Raw genomic sequence first — 14,816 nt, forward strand, 5'->3', positions numbered from 1 at the left:
TTTCATTTCACACATATTAAGATAAATGTATAAATAAAAGAGAGAAAAAAATGGTTTTAAGTGTTTTTGTAAGTATTTGTGCATTCTCAGCTATCATAATGCAAAGTGGAATATATTGAATTGGAAGTTATGAAAGTAATATTAATTAGAGTTATAGAGAGAGAAATTTTTTTTATACTATATTGAAAAGTAAAATGACTCATTATTTTGGGACATTTTTTATTTGCAAATGAGTCGGTTATTGTGGGATGGAGTGAGTATTAAAAACAAGGGTTAATAGGTCTTTACCTCCTGTAATATAGGTCATTTCCGGTTTTCACCCCTGTAAAAAATTTATTTTGATTCACTCCCTGTAAAATATTTTTGTTTTGATTTACCCCCTTAATAGGCCAAACAATTCGTTTTTGTTTGACCTATTAAGGGGGTAAATCAAAACAAAAATATTTTACAGGGGGTGAATCAAAATAAAAATTTTACAGAGGTGAAAACTAGAAATAACCTAATATATTATAAGGGGTAAAAATCTATTAATCCTAAAAAAAAAAAAAAACACAAAAAAAACATTTGGGTATGGTATTTAACCACTTGTCTACCCGAAATGCAAAGAGTCAAGTCCACGAGCAGCTGTACCAGTGTTCAGCGTTACTTCTCCACTCTTTCTTCACTCCTTCATTCTTCTTCAACTTCTTCAAGGTAAAAGTTTCATGCTCCCATCGAACCCTTTTTTTTCTTATTCAATTTTACTTCATTCCTTTTTTCTCAGGCTCGGCGCAACTTGGAAAATTTCCCATCGAATTGTTCAAAGTTGAAGATGTTTGATCAACGAAAGCAGTTCAAGACGAAGTTATGTGCGCTTTATCAGAATGGTCGTTGTAATCGCCAGAACTGTTCTTTTGCACATGGGAATACCGAGCTTCGACGATTTTCATCCAACTATAATGGTGAATTTTCGATCTTTCTTTTGCCATGTTTTTGTTGACGTAGGGTTGGATTTGTTTGGGTGAGTGAATTAAAACAGGGTAAAGCTGCATACAATACACCAAAAATGGTGGGACCCTTTCCCAGACCCTGTGTATGCGGAAGCTTTAGTGTACCGGGCCCTTTCTTTTAGTGAACTAATCCGTTAATGTTAGTTGAAGAGTAATAATCAAATTAGTCTCCGACTTTGTATAGCGCTCCCAGATAGGTCTCTGAGATTATGATTACTTCAAAGTCTAATTGTGAAACTTGAAACTGTCAAGTTGGTATATTTAACAACTTACTATCAATTTTGTCGCTGTATTTAACCGCTTACTATCAATTTAGTCTCTAACATACTCTTGTAATGACTTATATGAGTAAAATTTCACATAGTCAGAGATCTTTTTGAAATATCCATAATCTTGGGGACCCCTATTTGAGAGTATCCTAGGTTGTCGGGGTGAACTTGGTGGTTTAATAGTTTAGTTGAGGGATGTTTGGTGGATGCATAAAGGGCCTGTTTGGATTGACTTATTTGAGTTTATGCACTAGTGAGGCTCGTTGCAAGAACTTATAAAAAGGGCTTATGACATGTTATAAGATGTTTCTAAGTTGTTTTCAACTTAGTTTTACAAGCTCTCCAAGATAGCTTATGAAAACAACTTATAGCTTATAAAAAAAAATTATTTTATCTTTTATTTTAGAAATTGCGTATCATGATAAATGTTTATGCTATAAGTTGGAAGCTAAGTTGTTTATCCAAAATGGGCCTAAATATAGAACTTCAATTACTAAATCTAGTGTTGTCAAATACGTACTATAGCGTAGCGGAATTTGAACTAATGTTTTGCGGTACAATATTTAGTACAAAGTGTTATCAAATAGCGGCTATTGTGGCTATAGGTTGTAGTGTAACAGAATTTGAACAAACCACTATTTTCTGCGATCCACGGTTGACTTACATTATGACTATAATTCAGTAATCAATTTGCACTTCAATTATATTGTTTGGATTTCGGTGTACTTCAGTGTAAGTATTGTACCTGTTTTATAACTCGGTTCTTGAACCTGACAAACTATATTTCTTTTCTGGATTGCCGAGTTCAGAAGAATATTCCTGAATGATGAACTTACAAACATTTTGAAGAGCTCTTCTTGTATCTTCTTGCATACATAGATGGCTGTAGATATGTCCTTGGACTATTTTGTAGTCCACTAGTCCTGTGTCTGTTTGTGTTTGTACCATGACTTCTGCACAAGCTGGTCTATTATTATTCATGATATAAGTTTAATCTATGGGGAGTCTGAGTTACATCTCATATTTATGATAACATACTTAACTTGCATGGGGAAAATTGACTAATGATTAGAAAATGAAGCATTGCATGAAGAAAATTTGAGGAAATAAATTATATAGTGGTGACACATTATCGGCATCTCCTGTAATCTAATTAATTCACATCTCCAGCTTGTTTAGTCGGCACACTGTTATTCCATTTCTTTATCTGGATTCAATACTCTTAAAACAGAGGATCTGGATGCTTATCTAATAATATGGTCCATACGTCCATTGATTCTGTGAAAGAAGATATCAAAGCATTCATATGCAATTACACATGGCATGTGGGATTAATGTCGAATTGATATGTTCAATTTCAACGATAGGACATCTGTCCACTTTATCTTGTTGATTGTAGCATGTCCAGCAGTGCGGATATTTCATTTAAATGATAAATTCTTCGCAATGAATTCTTCCGATTGGTTTATCTTAGAGGCAATGCTGGTGTTGTTTGACATAGTATTTTCTTGGCAATGTTTTATATGCTTCATTCCATAAATATGCAGAACAAGTGTTTCCTGAAGGATATTAATCAGGCTTACATGGATGTATCTGGCTATCTGCTAGCTTCTTATTTCGATCAGAAGAGTTCAACGAATTTCCCAATCAATTCATATATGAATTCCACTATTTAAGTGTGGATCTTATGATATTCCTTTGTGCTGTTACTTCGTTTTGGCTCTTATGATATTGCTTATTATATTCCTTTTGGCTGTTACTTCATGGCTACATGGACATAGGCAAAATGGAATTATTAACACAGATGATATCAGTAGATATCAAATCTCATAGCCTTCGGATGGATCTTTATTTCTTAAGCATCTTGGATATGACTTTCCATTCAAGGTTATATATTATGTCATACTTCTCAACAAGATGAAGATGTGAACTGTTGTTAATCCATTGCTACCTTGATTACACTTCAAAGATATAAGCTACATACATGGTTTTACTATATCTGTCATAATATGAGGGTGATATTTTCTATCTACTTTTTGCTCTTACATGGGAGGCACTTATACTATTCATTATTATATTTCTCTTGTTATTCCTGATATTGGTAAGCTTGGTTTTCAAAATCAGTTTATGTGCTCTGTTTTTAGCTTCTGAAATATCCGTTGCTTTTGATTTTGGTCTGCAATACTAAAGCTTATTTTCTTATTGCAGGAAAGAGAGACTATTTAGGTAACAATGACTTGAGGGATAAACTTGATAGAAGGCATTTATCACCTCCAAGATATTCACCGGCTCGAGAGGCAAGAGGTCGGCAGACCATTCGCGGTTAGACACAAGATCCTTATTTCTGCTTGCTCTCGTTGTTTTTAGTATCATTTTTTAGTTTAGTCATACCATGGAGAGGAAGATTCAAAGTCACTTGAAAAAGTTTTTTTTTTTATCCATGATAGCAATTTTATATTTTGTGAGACTGATTTCTTCTAAATCTTGAATGTATCTGATATTACCATTTTTAAGAGATATTTAAACAAGATATTGTCTGCGACGTGTCCTATTTCACTCTAACTTGCCGTGGATTATGTAAGCGAAGTAGAGTGTTCATTGCTTCACTGTGAAGTTATAGCTAGCATAAATGAAAGCTTCTCTCACACGGCATACTCACAAAGATTGCACATACTATTTTATTTAATGATACCCTTTTCTCTTTCCTAATGTTCCATGAATTGAAATCGCAGAATATAGTCCACTGAGATCTCCAGAGAAAAGAAGGTAAATTATTAACATGAATAATTTTGACACTTGTTTTTCTCCTTTCATTTCTGTTGCCAATGTTGTCTACTACTTTTGTTCTTCTTGAATGTTCATATTAAATTATTCTACTACTTTTGACATACTTGAGAGAGACAAACTTTGAAAGGGGGTAGGATATTAGAGAAGGATGGGGGGAGACCAATGTAGTCAGGAACGAGTTCCTACGTAGGATCGGTCGGCCGGTGAAAGAACGTAAACACGAGGAACGTAACACGGTTCGTAAGTAGGATCGATAGGTTGTCGATAGAATTGAGAGAAATATATAGGGAAAATAGAGGGAAAACAGGGGAGCCAAGCATAAAAACAGAGATATTAGAGGAAAAACAGAGGAACCAAGCAATAAAACAGAGAAAAACGGCAAAAAACAAAGAAAACAGAGGAAACAGAGCAAAACAGAGAAAACACGGTTCGTAAGTAGGACCGAAGCACGGTCGAGGTGCTGTGGCACATACGATCGTGCGATCCTACGTGCTGGGACTCGTTCTTGACTACCTTGGGGGAGACTTTTAAAAAAAAAAAAAATTAATGCCTCATGAATGATAAATAAGAAATGAATGAATTCAGTATAAACATGCAAAAAATGCCAGATGTGACAAATATATACTTTGTCTCCATGAATTAATGCCTCGTGTTATTACGTTAAATTGATTTATTTTTTCAAAAATTTTACCCGTGTCGATGTGTCTATGCCTGTGTCCTGTCCGGTGTCCTTGTATTATATATCATTTGTAATTGTTAGTCCATGGTATTATGTTCATTGGTTTTTGATATTAATTGTCAACTTATACTTCATGAAACTTATTTGCTGTGGGATGATGTGCTTATTGTTTAAGTGTTTTTTTGTAATTTTAGTTACGGGGTTTGATACCTAGGACTTGTTCAGGGAGTTTGTTTAATTGAAATGTATTCTTACTCTCAATACACTTGGCATTGGCTAGATGTGTTCAGATGAGACATGGAATTCTATTCTATGTTTGGAACATTTGAAAACAGAGCATAGTACAAAATAGAACCATTTAATTTCATTCCATTATAATCCTTGCTGACAGCATGCAAAATTACTTTATGAATGTAATATCTCCGTCAGGGCCAACCTTTAATTTGCACATCAAATATTTCTTTTTGTTTCACATCCTCGTCTATGATTTAGCATAAACATTAGCAACTCCTGGTGCAGTGACAGAAGACATCGGAGAAAACAGGATATCAGTGGCCAAAGTGATATTTCTGGAAGTTTAAAAGTCTCTGAGAGAATTAATGATCCAGTGAAAGAAGAAAAAATGATTTCCTCTGGTTCTAGAAATACTCTTGAGGATCAGGTTAGAAATTGTTTAATCTTTCTTTCACAAATATATCCAATACATTCTCTTGTTTGTTCTGTGAATCACATGTTTATTTTTATTCTTGGAAATGTTTACAGCTGAAGAAAGTACACTCTGATATCAAAACTCTTGAGAACCGAAAATCCCAACTATCGGTTAGTTTTGTCTCTTGTAATTGCATTTTTTTTCACACTCTCGATGCTAGCAAAAATCCCAAATAGAATTGACCATCTTGTTTTCTTGTGTCATTTGGTTTAATTCTCTTGAAGCATCTAAAATATTCTATGAGAAATGCTAGGGTCACACCCACTAACACTCTCTTTTAACACAACCAATCATAATTAGCCATGTCATCCATTATTTTAATTCATTTTACCTGATAACCTGTTTCATCTTTCTTTCCAATGTTACCATTTATTATTTATTTTATTATTAAATCAGATTTTAACTTTTCTTTCATCTTCTCTCATGAACCTTCCACAAACCCAGTCGATGCTTACATGCAATTGAAAAGCACATAATTGTACCGTAATCGTCCTGCAAAATTTAGCCCAAACACTAACCAATTACACGAACATGGCATAGAAGCTTCAAAAGAGATCCAATTTTAATTTGCTTGCCGAGTCCTTCATATTTTGTTCCTTGTATGTTGAATTTGTTGCTATAATGAATAACAATTTGTCACTAAATTGAACCAAGTGAAAAATAAAAGTTACTTACCATAGAAAAGAGAAGCCTAATTAAAATTCTGCAACAAAAAACATAACTGAACTACAGAGATGATAGATATAAGATGGGTCAGCCACGGCAAAAAAGAGACAAAGCTCGCCATACGAATAAGAAGCAATCATGGTCAGGTTGGAAGAAAACTGAGATGACATGGCTTACAGAAGAAAACAACGACTAGATCGGAAGGATACGGATCGAGATGGTTAGATCTGGAAGAGAAGAGTCAAGGAGAACGACGAGCTACAGTCAAAAAATTTAAGAACAAAAATGTTAAAAAAAATGTTTAGAAACTTGTTGTTCCGGTTACCAGTAAAGGAGTTAAATGAAGTGAATGACGTGGCAAATTATAATTGGAGTGTGTTATAGGAGTGTGTTAAAAGGTTTGACCATAGCATTTCTCATATTCTATTTTTTTCACACCATGTCCTATTCAATTTTGATTTTAAACTGCAGTAAACGTAAAACAAAGCACATGTTATGTCTTTGTTGTTTGGAACCTAAAAACATTGGTTTACAATACCGAAATTTTCTCAGTAGTTTATGACCTTCCAATACTACTGCAGTATAGACATATGCAGTCTGTAGTTATGTGGATAATTTTTTAATGAAAGGGATAGTCTTTAGGTTTTGTAGTCTATGTTTTGAAAAAGTGATAAGCATTAATTAAGCCTTAATGTGGTGTTATATAAACTTACAAGTATTTTTTGACATTAAACAAAACATAAGGATTATGTTAAACAAATCCAGACACCTATATAATTTTTCTCTCTCTAGACTTTTCTCTCTAACCTCTCTCTCTAGATATTTTCTTCGCCTCCCTCCTCAAATCCAAATCTTTGCTCTTCCGATGTAGATCTCTGGTGTGGTGGTGCGATGAGGTTCAACCTCCGCGCCATCAGTGACCCTCTCCCCGTCCAGCGGTTGCATGTCCTTGTTCTCTGATCCGTCTCGCCGGAGGTTGGTGTTGTTGTGGTCGGAGTGGGGTTTTGTGTCCTCTTCCCCTGTGGTTGGTGTTGCTGCGGTCGGAGTGGGCCAGGCAGTGGTGCTTCCGCCTCGCCGGAGGGTTTTGTGTGCTGTAGGTGGGCGGCGCTGCCGCTGGTCACGGCTGGTGTTGTGGCGGCGCCGGCGTGTCCGTTTTTTCTTGTTTTTTTTTTCGGTTTCTGTCCTGATCTGTTATAGATCTTGGTGGTGGTGGTGTGTTTGGCCTCGGTTTTGGAGGTTTCGTGGTGATGGCTCCCTCTTGTGTTTTCTCTTTCCGGTGACGCTTTCCACCCAGTCCGTCGTTGCTTTGCTGTTGTTACTGGTCGTCTCTGTTTTACAGGCCAAACCCTCTTTCCATCTTTGATATTTGCGTTCTCTGTTGTGGCCGGTTTTCCTTTTGCAGTCCATCACTGTTGGTTGTGGTGTGAGGCTTGGTGGTGGATCTGTCTTGGCTAAGTTTTTGTTTGGAGGTATTTTGAGAGGCGGTGGTGGTGGGGTTTAGCAGTTGCGGTGGTTCAATGCTGTTTTTTTCGTGGTGTGGAGGTGGTGGTGATGTGTGGTGGTGTTAAGCAGTGATGTGGTGGCGGTGGTGGGGTGTGCTGATGGTGGTGCCTTTTCCTTGTCACCGGCGGCCGTCTTTATACGATTTGGGTTGTGATTCCACTTCAAACCGGCGTCGCTGCCCATGTTGTGTTGTTGGTTTTAGTCTTCCTCTAAATTTGTGTTTGTGTGGCCGTCTGTTTTCTTGGTGAGGCGGTTTGGCGGGATAGTTTGTGGTGGTGGTGATGGGGAGGAGTGGTGGTTCGTTTTTGGATCTGGTGTGGAATGCATTGCGGACAGGAGCTTTTTATGGGGGTGGTTAGGAGGTGGGTGTTTTTGTGGTGGTTGTTGTGGGTGATTCCTTGGTGGAGGCCGCCTTTGTTTTTCGGGTCCATACCCGTTGTCGCTTACTCTTGTTTGTGCTTTGGGTGCTTTGAAGATGGGTGTCCTTCGAGCTGAGCAGCTTCCTTTTTTTTGATTTGATTGACGTTTTGGCACAACCGCATATCATGCCGATTGTCTTACTTTTTGTGTTTTGGATGCTGGTGGGCCGATTATTTTGCTTCGAGATCGGGAGCTGGTGTCTTACTGCAATTTTGTTTTGACTGGCTTTGGTGTTTCTCTGGTGGTCCGGGGGTGTGGTGGCCTTCCGATTTGATCCTGAAGTTTGGTGGGCCGATCGCTTTTGATTCGAGATCGGGAGTCAGCTCTTTGGTTCTAGTTTGGTTTTGGGCTTTTTTAGGTGTTTCTTTCGGTGGACCGGAGATTGTGCGGTGGTGGAGGCTTTTGATCTTTAGAAAAGGTGGAAGTGGCTCAGTTTGGGTGTTGAGGATTAGTTTTCTTTTGGGGGAGAGTAGTGATGATGGGTGTTATGGATGCCGTTTTACTGTGGTCGGTTGTCTAGGTGTCAATTTCAAGTGGGGTGGTGTCCTTTTGGATGTTGTTTGCAAGGGTGTCTTTGTTGGAGTTTTTGTATTCAGGTGTTCCGCCTATATACAGCGCCTTTTGTTTGTACTTCACCGGTCTCTGTTCGTCTTGTGCAGGGACCGGATGTTTAATAAATTTTTGCCGATTCAAAAAAAATAAATAAATAAATGATTATGTTAAACAAAGTTCAATGCAAATTTAATTCAAATGAAGAATTGAAGCTTTCTTTTGATATTTGTTAGGATATATTATAATGGCCAATTAGTGTAGTTAAAGTAGTTAAGAGTTGTTATAGAAATCAGTTAGTTAATTGGGGGTGTTAGTATAACTAGGGGAATACAATGTAGAGTTGATCATTATTGAATATTATAAATATGGATTTTGCTAACCAGTGCCCTAAGGGCAATGGTTAAGGAATCCATTAGTAGAAACTTTGTCTTGGAAATACAAATTTTTATTTTCTCTTGGCAATATTTACACAACTTTTTGTTTTAGAGTTACTTATTTTAGTACTTTAACCAATGCCCCAAGGGCACTCATTAGCATTCTCCTATAAATATTGTTAAGAGTAGTAACTCTATTGTGAAGGGGAAACCCTTGGAGGAGAGATTTCTCTCCTATTCTATCATATTTCTTAATATAAGTGTTCTTTCTAAAGAATCCAATTCTTGGGTTCCTAACAATTGGTCCGACCCTTAAAATGGGCAGTGGATGGGTTCCTAACTACTGACTTCCAGGTTTATACTGAATAGATTAACTTTGAAAAAATTCACCCGGAGTCCATAAATGCTCCACAAATTACTAGCCTAAGGTTTGATGCTTACAGCAGCTAAAACCTTAAGAAAAAATGAGTGAAACGGGAGACCAAAATTAGGGATCAAACCAGAGACATCTCTAGTTCCAACCCAAATATGAATAAGTCACAAGGGATTTACAAGTACATACAAGAGAACAAAGAGAAGCATGATCCCATTGTGTTAGACTTATAGAATCAAGGCATTCTGCCTAAGGCAACTATGAAAGCCTAATAGATAGGAAATAATAACAGTGTAACGGAATATATTTACACTCATAAAATACTTTAAAGAAATTTGCTTCTGCCAAGCTGAATCCATAAGGCACACTTGTGCACTCCTTAATCATGCTTTTTTTTAAATAGATTGGCTGAGTACTCACTTTGTCAGTTGCATCCTTGTTCAGAGAGGAAAAATTGGAGGGCAAAATCATCTTATAAGGGTATTCAATTGTGATTTCAAGTCTTTGTTTTGAGGCTTAAATCTGATACTGATTTTGGGAGTTGTTTCATTTACCGTCTTGAGAATATTAATGAAATTGAACTTGCTATCCATTTCCCTGAAAAAATGTGAAAAGAAAATCCTTCGTTTTTTCAGTTGAAATATTTATCCACTTTAAGATTGGATTAAATTCAATTCAGACTTTTTGACTTGCAATGTACAAATGTATATTTTTGAAGGTCTGCCTGGATGAGAGTGTTCAAGAATTGGATAGCCTTAATTCTAGAATTCAGGAACTTGAGGCTCAGTTAAACAAAGAGGATGGGGAGTATAAAAGGTACTGGAATGTTTTAGAGTGTATATGTTGATATATCTTCTATTGTCCATCTCCATTATTTTGACAATTCTTGATAATTGCTATTCTCTTTCCTGATTTTTATTTATTTTTATTTTATTTTATGTAAAATCCAGAATTACTTCAAAAATAAGGAAGTTTGTTCGAATGCACAATCAGAAATTGGAGTTGCAAGATGAACTAAAGAGGCAAGTTATGATATTTGTATGAATTCAATCAATTCATATGATTTGACGCGCTTTGTTTTCTCAGATACATTCTTTCTTTAATTTTTTGGGAGTGATATTTGTTTTTAATTTGATTGTTTTGTATGTAGATCACAGGTCCGACTTCAAAGGTTCGGAGATCAGCTTTTCTCAGACATTTCTAGAATTGGTGCTGATGAGGAAGATTTAAGCGTTGATATTGTAAGCAATGGTGAGAATACTGGTCTTCCTCCAATTACCAAACATAATTTGGAACAGAACGGCGGATCGCCTTGCAGAAAAAGGCTGCATGCAGAACGAGATTCTGTGGAAGAGTTACAACAAGGTAGTAGTTTGGTAAATATAGTTATTTTGGATTTTCAGAAATAATGTGACCTTTGCTAAGCAAAACATGCAAAACTGAAAATGTCTTTCATCTGTGTGGGGGATGGATATATTCAGACAACTTATAATTGAAGTTAGTATCTGACTTTTTGTATATTGTGAATAATGTAGATTTGGCTGTTGAGGGATTATGTTTTGTAACCTGTATGGTTCTGGACCTTTAGTTTTTAAAAAATTTAGATGTTGCTAATAGTTGTTAATTATAAACGGAAAATTTTAACACAATCCTCGTATTCTCGTTTCATTTCATATTGAAAAAGAACATAAAGGTCTGTGTATATGGAAGTAAATATGTAATTTTTCCCGACCTTGCACTAGAGTATATGGAAGATTGCTTATACATTGCTGATTGCCAAAGAGGCAAAGACACATATTCTAAATTTTATTACAGATTTTGATTGTCGTTTTAAACCAGTTGGTCTGGTAATTGAATTTGGATAATATTTGATTGTTTGCTTGCTTAAATATACTAATAATTTTATTTGGACATAAGCACATTTGCTCTCAGTTCTTTTGACATGTTTAATGTTGTTCTTTGCAGTGCAAATAATATGCTTCAATTTTTTCTTTAATCTTGCCACTGGGCATGGTTATTGGAAATGCACTTTTATTATTTTGCTGACGTCTTCCAAACGTGCATGCAGGGCATTCAGTGGAAATAGCAAGAAGCGGAAAGCGGACTCGATTGAGTTTGTATGCTCAATCGATTGACAAGAGTTGTGAGGAGGCCCCTGACAATGGAATTGAAGTATCTAGGCACCAAGATCTTGAAGGAAAACACAAGAAAGGAATATGGAATTCTTCTAACAACATTCATTCAGAAAGGGTACTAATTCAATTAATTCCATGGCAGCTCTGCCTCTGCTGGCTCTTGAGAAAACGAAGCTTGTTTTTATATGTTGCATTCTTTTTGTGATGCCGGTTTCTTTTGTTACAGTCATACATTAAACAGCTAGTTTTTTTATCTTGCACTACATAAGATTTTCAAAAGGTTACCGTGGTCATTATCAATGACATTTTTCCATTCATAACCATGAACATACAGCCGAAGGAATCCAGGATTGAAGTGCCGTCAACCAGCATGGCAGCTCATGTTGATGAGGAAGTTGATATTGAGCATGATAACGGAACTGATACCAATGAAACTGCAAGGACAGAAAATGATAATGGAATGGCATTACAGGTGAAGGGCATATCTCTCATGCTTACCCCAGATTTGATTCCCCGCAACAATTATTCACAGGTTAGTTCTTCTTTGAGGTACATTTTGTTTACTGCCTTAAAAGCTAGAAACTTGTAGCATGCATTTGTAATAGCACTTTTACTTAATGTGCAGTATGAGGGTAAAAACGAGAATGTGGACGTGGATGGTCTTGATGAAAGAGCAGCAGAAGCGCATGTGGACACGGTCTAATTAGTGTTTGCCATTTCTAGCTTTTTGTTTTGGTGGTTCAAAGTTAGTATATTGAAAGCATGAATATGTTGGAGAAAGCTTTTCTATTAGGATAGGATGCAAGATAGTTGAACAAGAAACAAATTACTTTAGTACTTTTCTTTGCATGGATGTACTGATGTATTCTGTGCTGGTGAATATTAATTAGTTACAGTGCATAAGTTTATGACATTTGTGGTGGTGCTTAAGCTAAGTGTCTATTGACTGTAGGATGTGTTGAAGTCATGAATGATTGCACTATATAATCCTCACATGCCTATGTCATTTTTTGGGGTTTTAAAGAACCCAATATGTAATGTTTTTTATTCATAAGTTGAAATAAGCTGAAAATGACAAGTTACTTTTACTAGTTTAGTGTTTGTTGCAAGTTATCTCTTTAGATTTCTGATAATATTTGGATGGGGAATTTGTATCCTTGTCCTTGTTACTAGGGTTATATAATTTTATTCTTGGGTGGAAAATAATTCTCGAAACAAATAATTTACATTCCATTAATGTAAAATTTACAATACTTATTCAATTTCATGCTCGTCAAAAAGAAAAAAAAAATCGTCTTTGTGCACTCATCTTATTTTAATTGTTGTTTTTCAGTTGCGTGTGATTCTTAAATAAATTATTAATTATGTTAATTTCAATGATGCAATAGTAACATTTACTAAAACACATTTATTAATTGTAGTTAATGGAGTAATTAAATAAAGTAAAATTTAATAAATAAAAGTATGCTGATAGAAATAATAATAATTGTTGCATTGGTATTTTGAAACGACTGACAAAAAATTAGACGGATGGAGTATTAAAATACCAACATTTACCGCCCGCCATGAGTAGCAAGAGAGGTAAGACTCCTGCCATAACGAACCGAAGTATAGGGATATTCATATTATATGTCCAATTTTGGTGAAAACATGTTCAACTTGCACCAACGAGGTTGAGTCTATCAAAATAGGATAGTCTCTCATAATATGACGAATTAAGGTTTGAATTTAAGTTTAGAGAAGTGTCCACATTTATTCCTGGCCGATAATATATCAAATATGAATACCTCTAACATAAGAACTTTGTGGAAAACCCAAAAGAAAATAGCAACTATTATTTCTTAAATATTAAAATGGCTCAATTTATATAAAATATTATTTGTAATTTACACGTAAAATTTCTATAAAATATCGTTGATAATCTACAAGCGTTAGCTCAATAAAAATAGCGAAAATAGAAACTAATGATATATGAGTAAATAGTCAATTACCCCCCTGAAATTGTAACTTTCGTCAAAAAACCCCCTGAATTTTGCAAAATGTCAAAAACCCCCTGAAATTGTCAAGCGTCTGTCAATTACCCCCCTCCGTTAATTTCCTCCATCCAACATGCTGATGTGGCCGTTAACTGCCACGTGGCACTGACACATGGTCAAAAAAGTCATGCCACGCACTGTACATGCAAATACCCCCTGAAATTAAACATTTATGTGCAAATACCACCCTCAAATTTAAAATTTATGTAGCAAATATCCCCTCAAATTTATAACTTATATGCAAACATCCTCTTCAAATGTAAAACTTATATGCAAATTACACCTTGAATCATAAAACTTTAATGGTTAAGTAAAACTTATTCTTAATCTATAATTTACTATATCTCTAATAACAATAAAAAAGAAAAAAAATCACATCTTTAAAATAAAACAAAGGGGGAGAGGTTATTGGTGCATGAATGGATGGTTGTGTGTAGGCTCACGTAGAACTGTTTTTTGGCCAAGAGTTTGGGAATATTTCTAGCTATGCTCCTTCAGGGGTTCCCACGGAACACACCACTAGTTCTCTATTTGTTAAGGCCTAATGGTGTTGCTCGAAATGATGACAAATTATTGCCATTACACTTTTGTTGTTGGAGAAAATTTAACTTCCCGCTGTAATTACACTTTGCCATAACTACCAAATTTACCTTCATATATTATATATATGTCTTGGTCAAATCCTTGTTAATTTTTTTTTCTGTAGGATCTGCAATTATTTGCTCTCAAAACACAACATTTTGATGCATATGCATCTCTGTTTCCATGTTATTTTAAAGATGTGATTTTTTTTTCTTTTTTATTGTTATTAGAGATATATTAAATTATAGATTAAGAATAAGTTTTACTTAACCATTAAAGTTTTATGATTCAAGGTGTAATTTGCATATAAGTTTTACATTTGGAAAGGATGTTTGCATATAAGTTATAAATTTGAGGGGATATTTGCTACATAAATTTTAAATTTGAGGGTGGTATTTGCTCATAAATGTTTAATTTCAGGGGGGTATTTGCATGTTCAGTGGGTGGCACAAATATTAATTATAAAAAGAAAAAAAAAATCACATTTAAAAAAAAAATCAGATTTTTTTCAAAAAAAAAAAAAAATATAGTCAATTACCCCCCTATGACGTGGCATGACTTTTTTGACCATGTGTCAGTGCCACGTGGCAGTTAACGGCCACATCAGCATGTTGGATGGAGGAAATTAACGGAGGGGGGTAATTGACAGACGCTTGACAATTTCAGGGGGGTTTTTGACATTTTGCAAAATTCAGGGGGGTTTTTGACGAAAGTTACAATTTCAGGGGGGTAATTGACTATT

The 14,816-nt window shown here is 35.4% G+C and overlaps 1 protein-coding gene across 3 annotated transcripts; it reads left to right on the plus strand.

The window, feature by feature from the left end:
• Positions 1–559: 559 nt before the first annotated feature.
• LOC25492102 (zinc finger CCCH domain-containing protein 13) lies at positions 560–12,552 on the plus strand. Of its 3 annotated transcripts, XM_039832861.1 has the most exons (13): positions 630–693; positions 764–941; positions 2,806–3,359; positions 3,467–3,580; positions 3,991–4,024; positions 5,244–5,385; positions 5,487–5,543; positions 10,040–10,137; positions 10,272–10,343; positions 10,472–10,686; positions 11,390–11,571; positions 11,791–11,988; positions 12,082–12,552. In XM_039832861.1, the coding sequence occupies exons 3-13, from the start codon at positions 3,305–3,307 to the stop codon at positions 12,157–12,159; spliced, it is 1,245 nt and encodes a 414-aa protein (XP_039688795.1). In that variant the 5' UTR covers positions 630–693; positions 764–941; positions 2,806–3,304; the 3' UTR covers positions 12,160–12,552. The 3 variants fall into 3 exon arrangements, with proteins under 3 accessions (XP_013455612.2, XP_039688795.1, XP_039688794.1); XM_013600158.3 differs by lacking the exon at positions 2,806–3,359 and having other exon boundaries at positions 560–693; XM_039832860.1 differs by lacking the exon at positions 630–693 and having other exon boundaries at positions 807–941; positions 2,068–3,359.
• Positions 12,553–14,816: the final 2,264 nt, after the last annotated feature.

This window comes from Medicago truncatula, chromosome 4 (genome assembly GCF_003473485.1).
Source record: "Medicago truncatula cultivar Jemalong A17 chromosome 4, MtrunA17r5.0-ANR, whole genome shotgun sequence".
In the NCBI taxonomy this organism is placed as follows: domain Eukaryota; kingdom Viridiplantae; phylum Streptophyta; class Magnoliopsida; order Fabales; family Fabaceae; genus Medicago; species Medicago truncatula.

Coding starts and splice junctions, on each gene's coding strand:
- LOC25492102 (XM_013600158.3), top strand. CDS start 571: ATGGTATTTAACCACTTGTCTACCCGAAATGCAAAGAGTCAAGTCCAC. Junction 5,544..10,039: donor ACCGAAAATCCCAACTATCG/GTTAGTTTTGTC, acceptor ATATTTTTGAAG/GTCTGCCTGGATGAGAGTGT. Junction 10,344..10,471: donor TTGCAAGATGAACTAAAGAG/GCAAGTTATGAT, acceptor TTTTGTATGTAG/ATCACAGGTCCGACTTCAAA.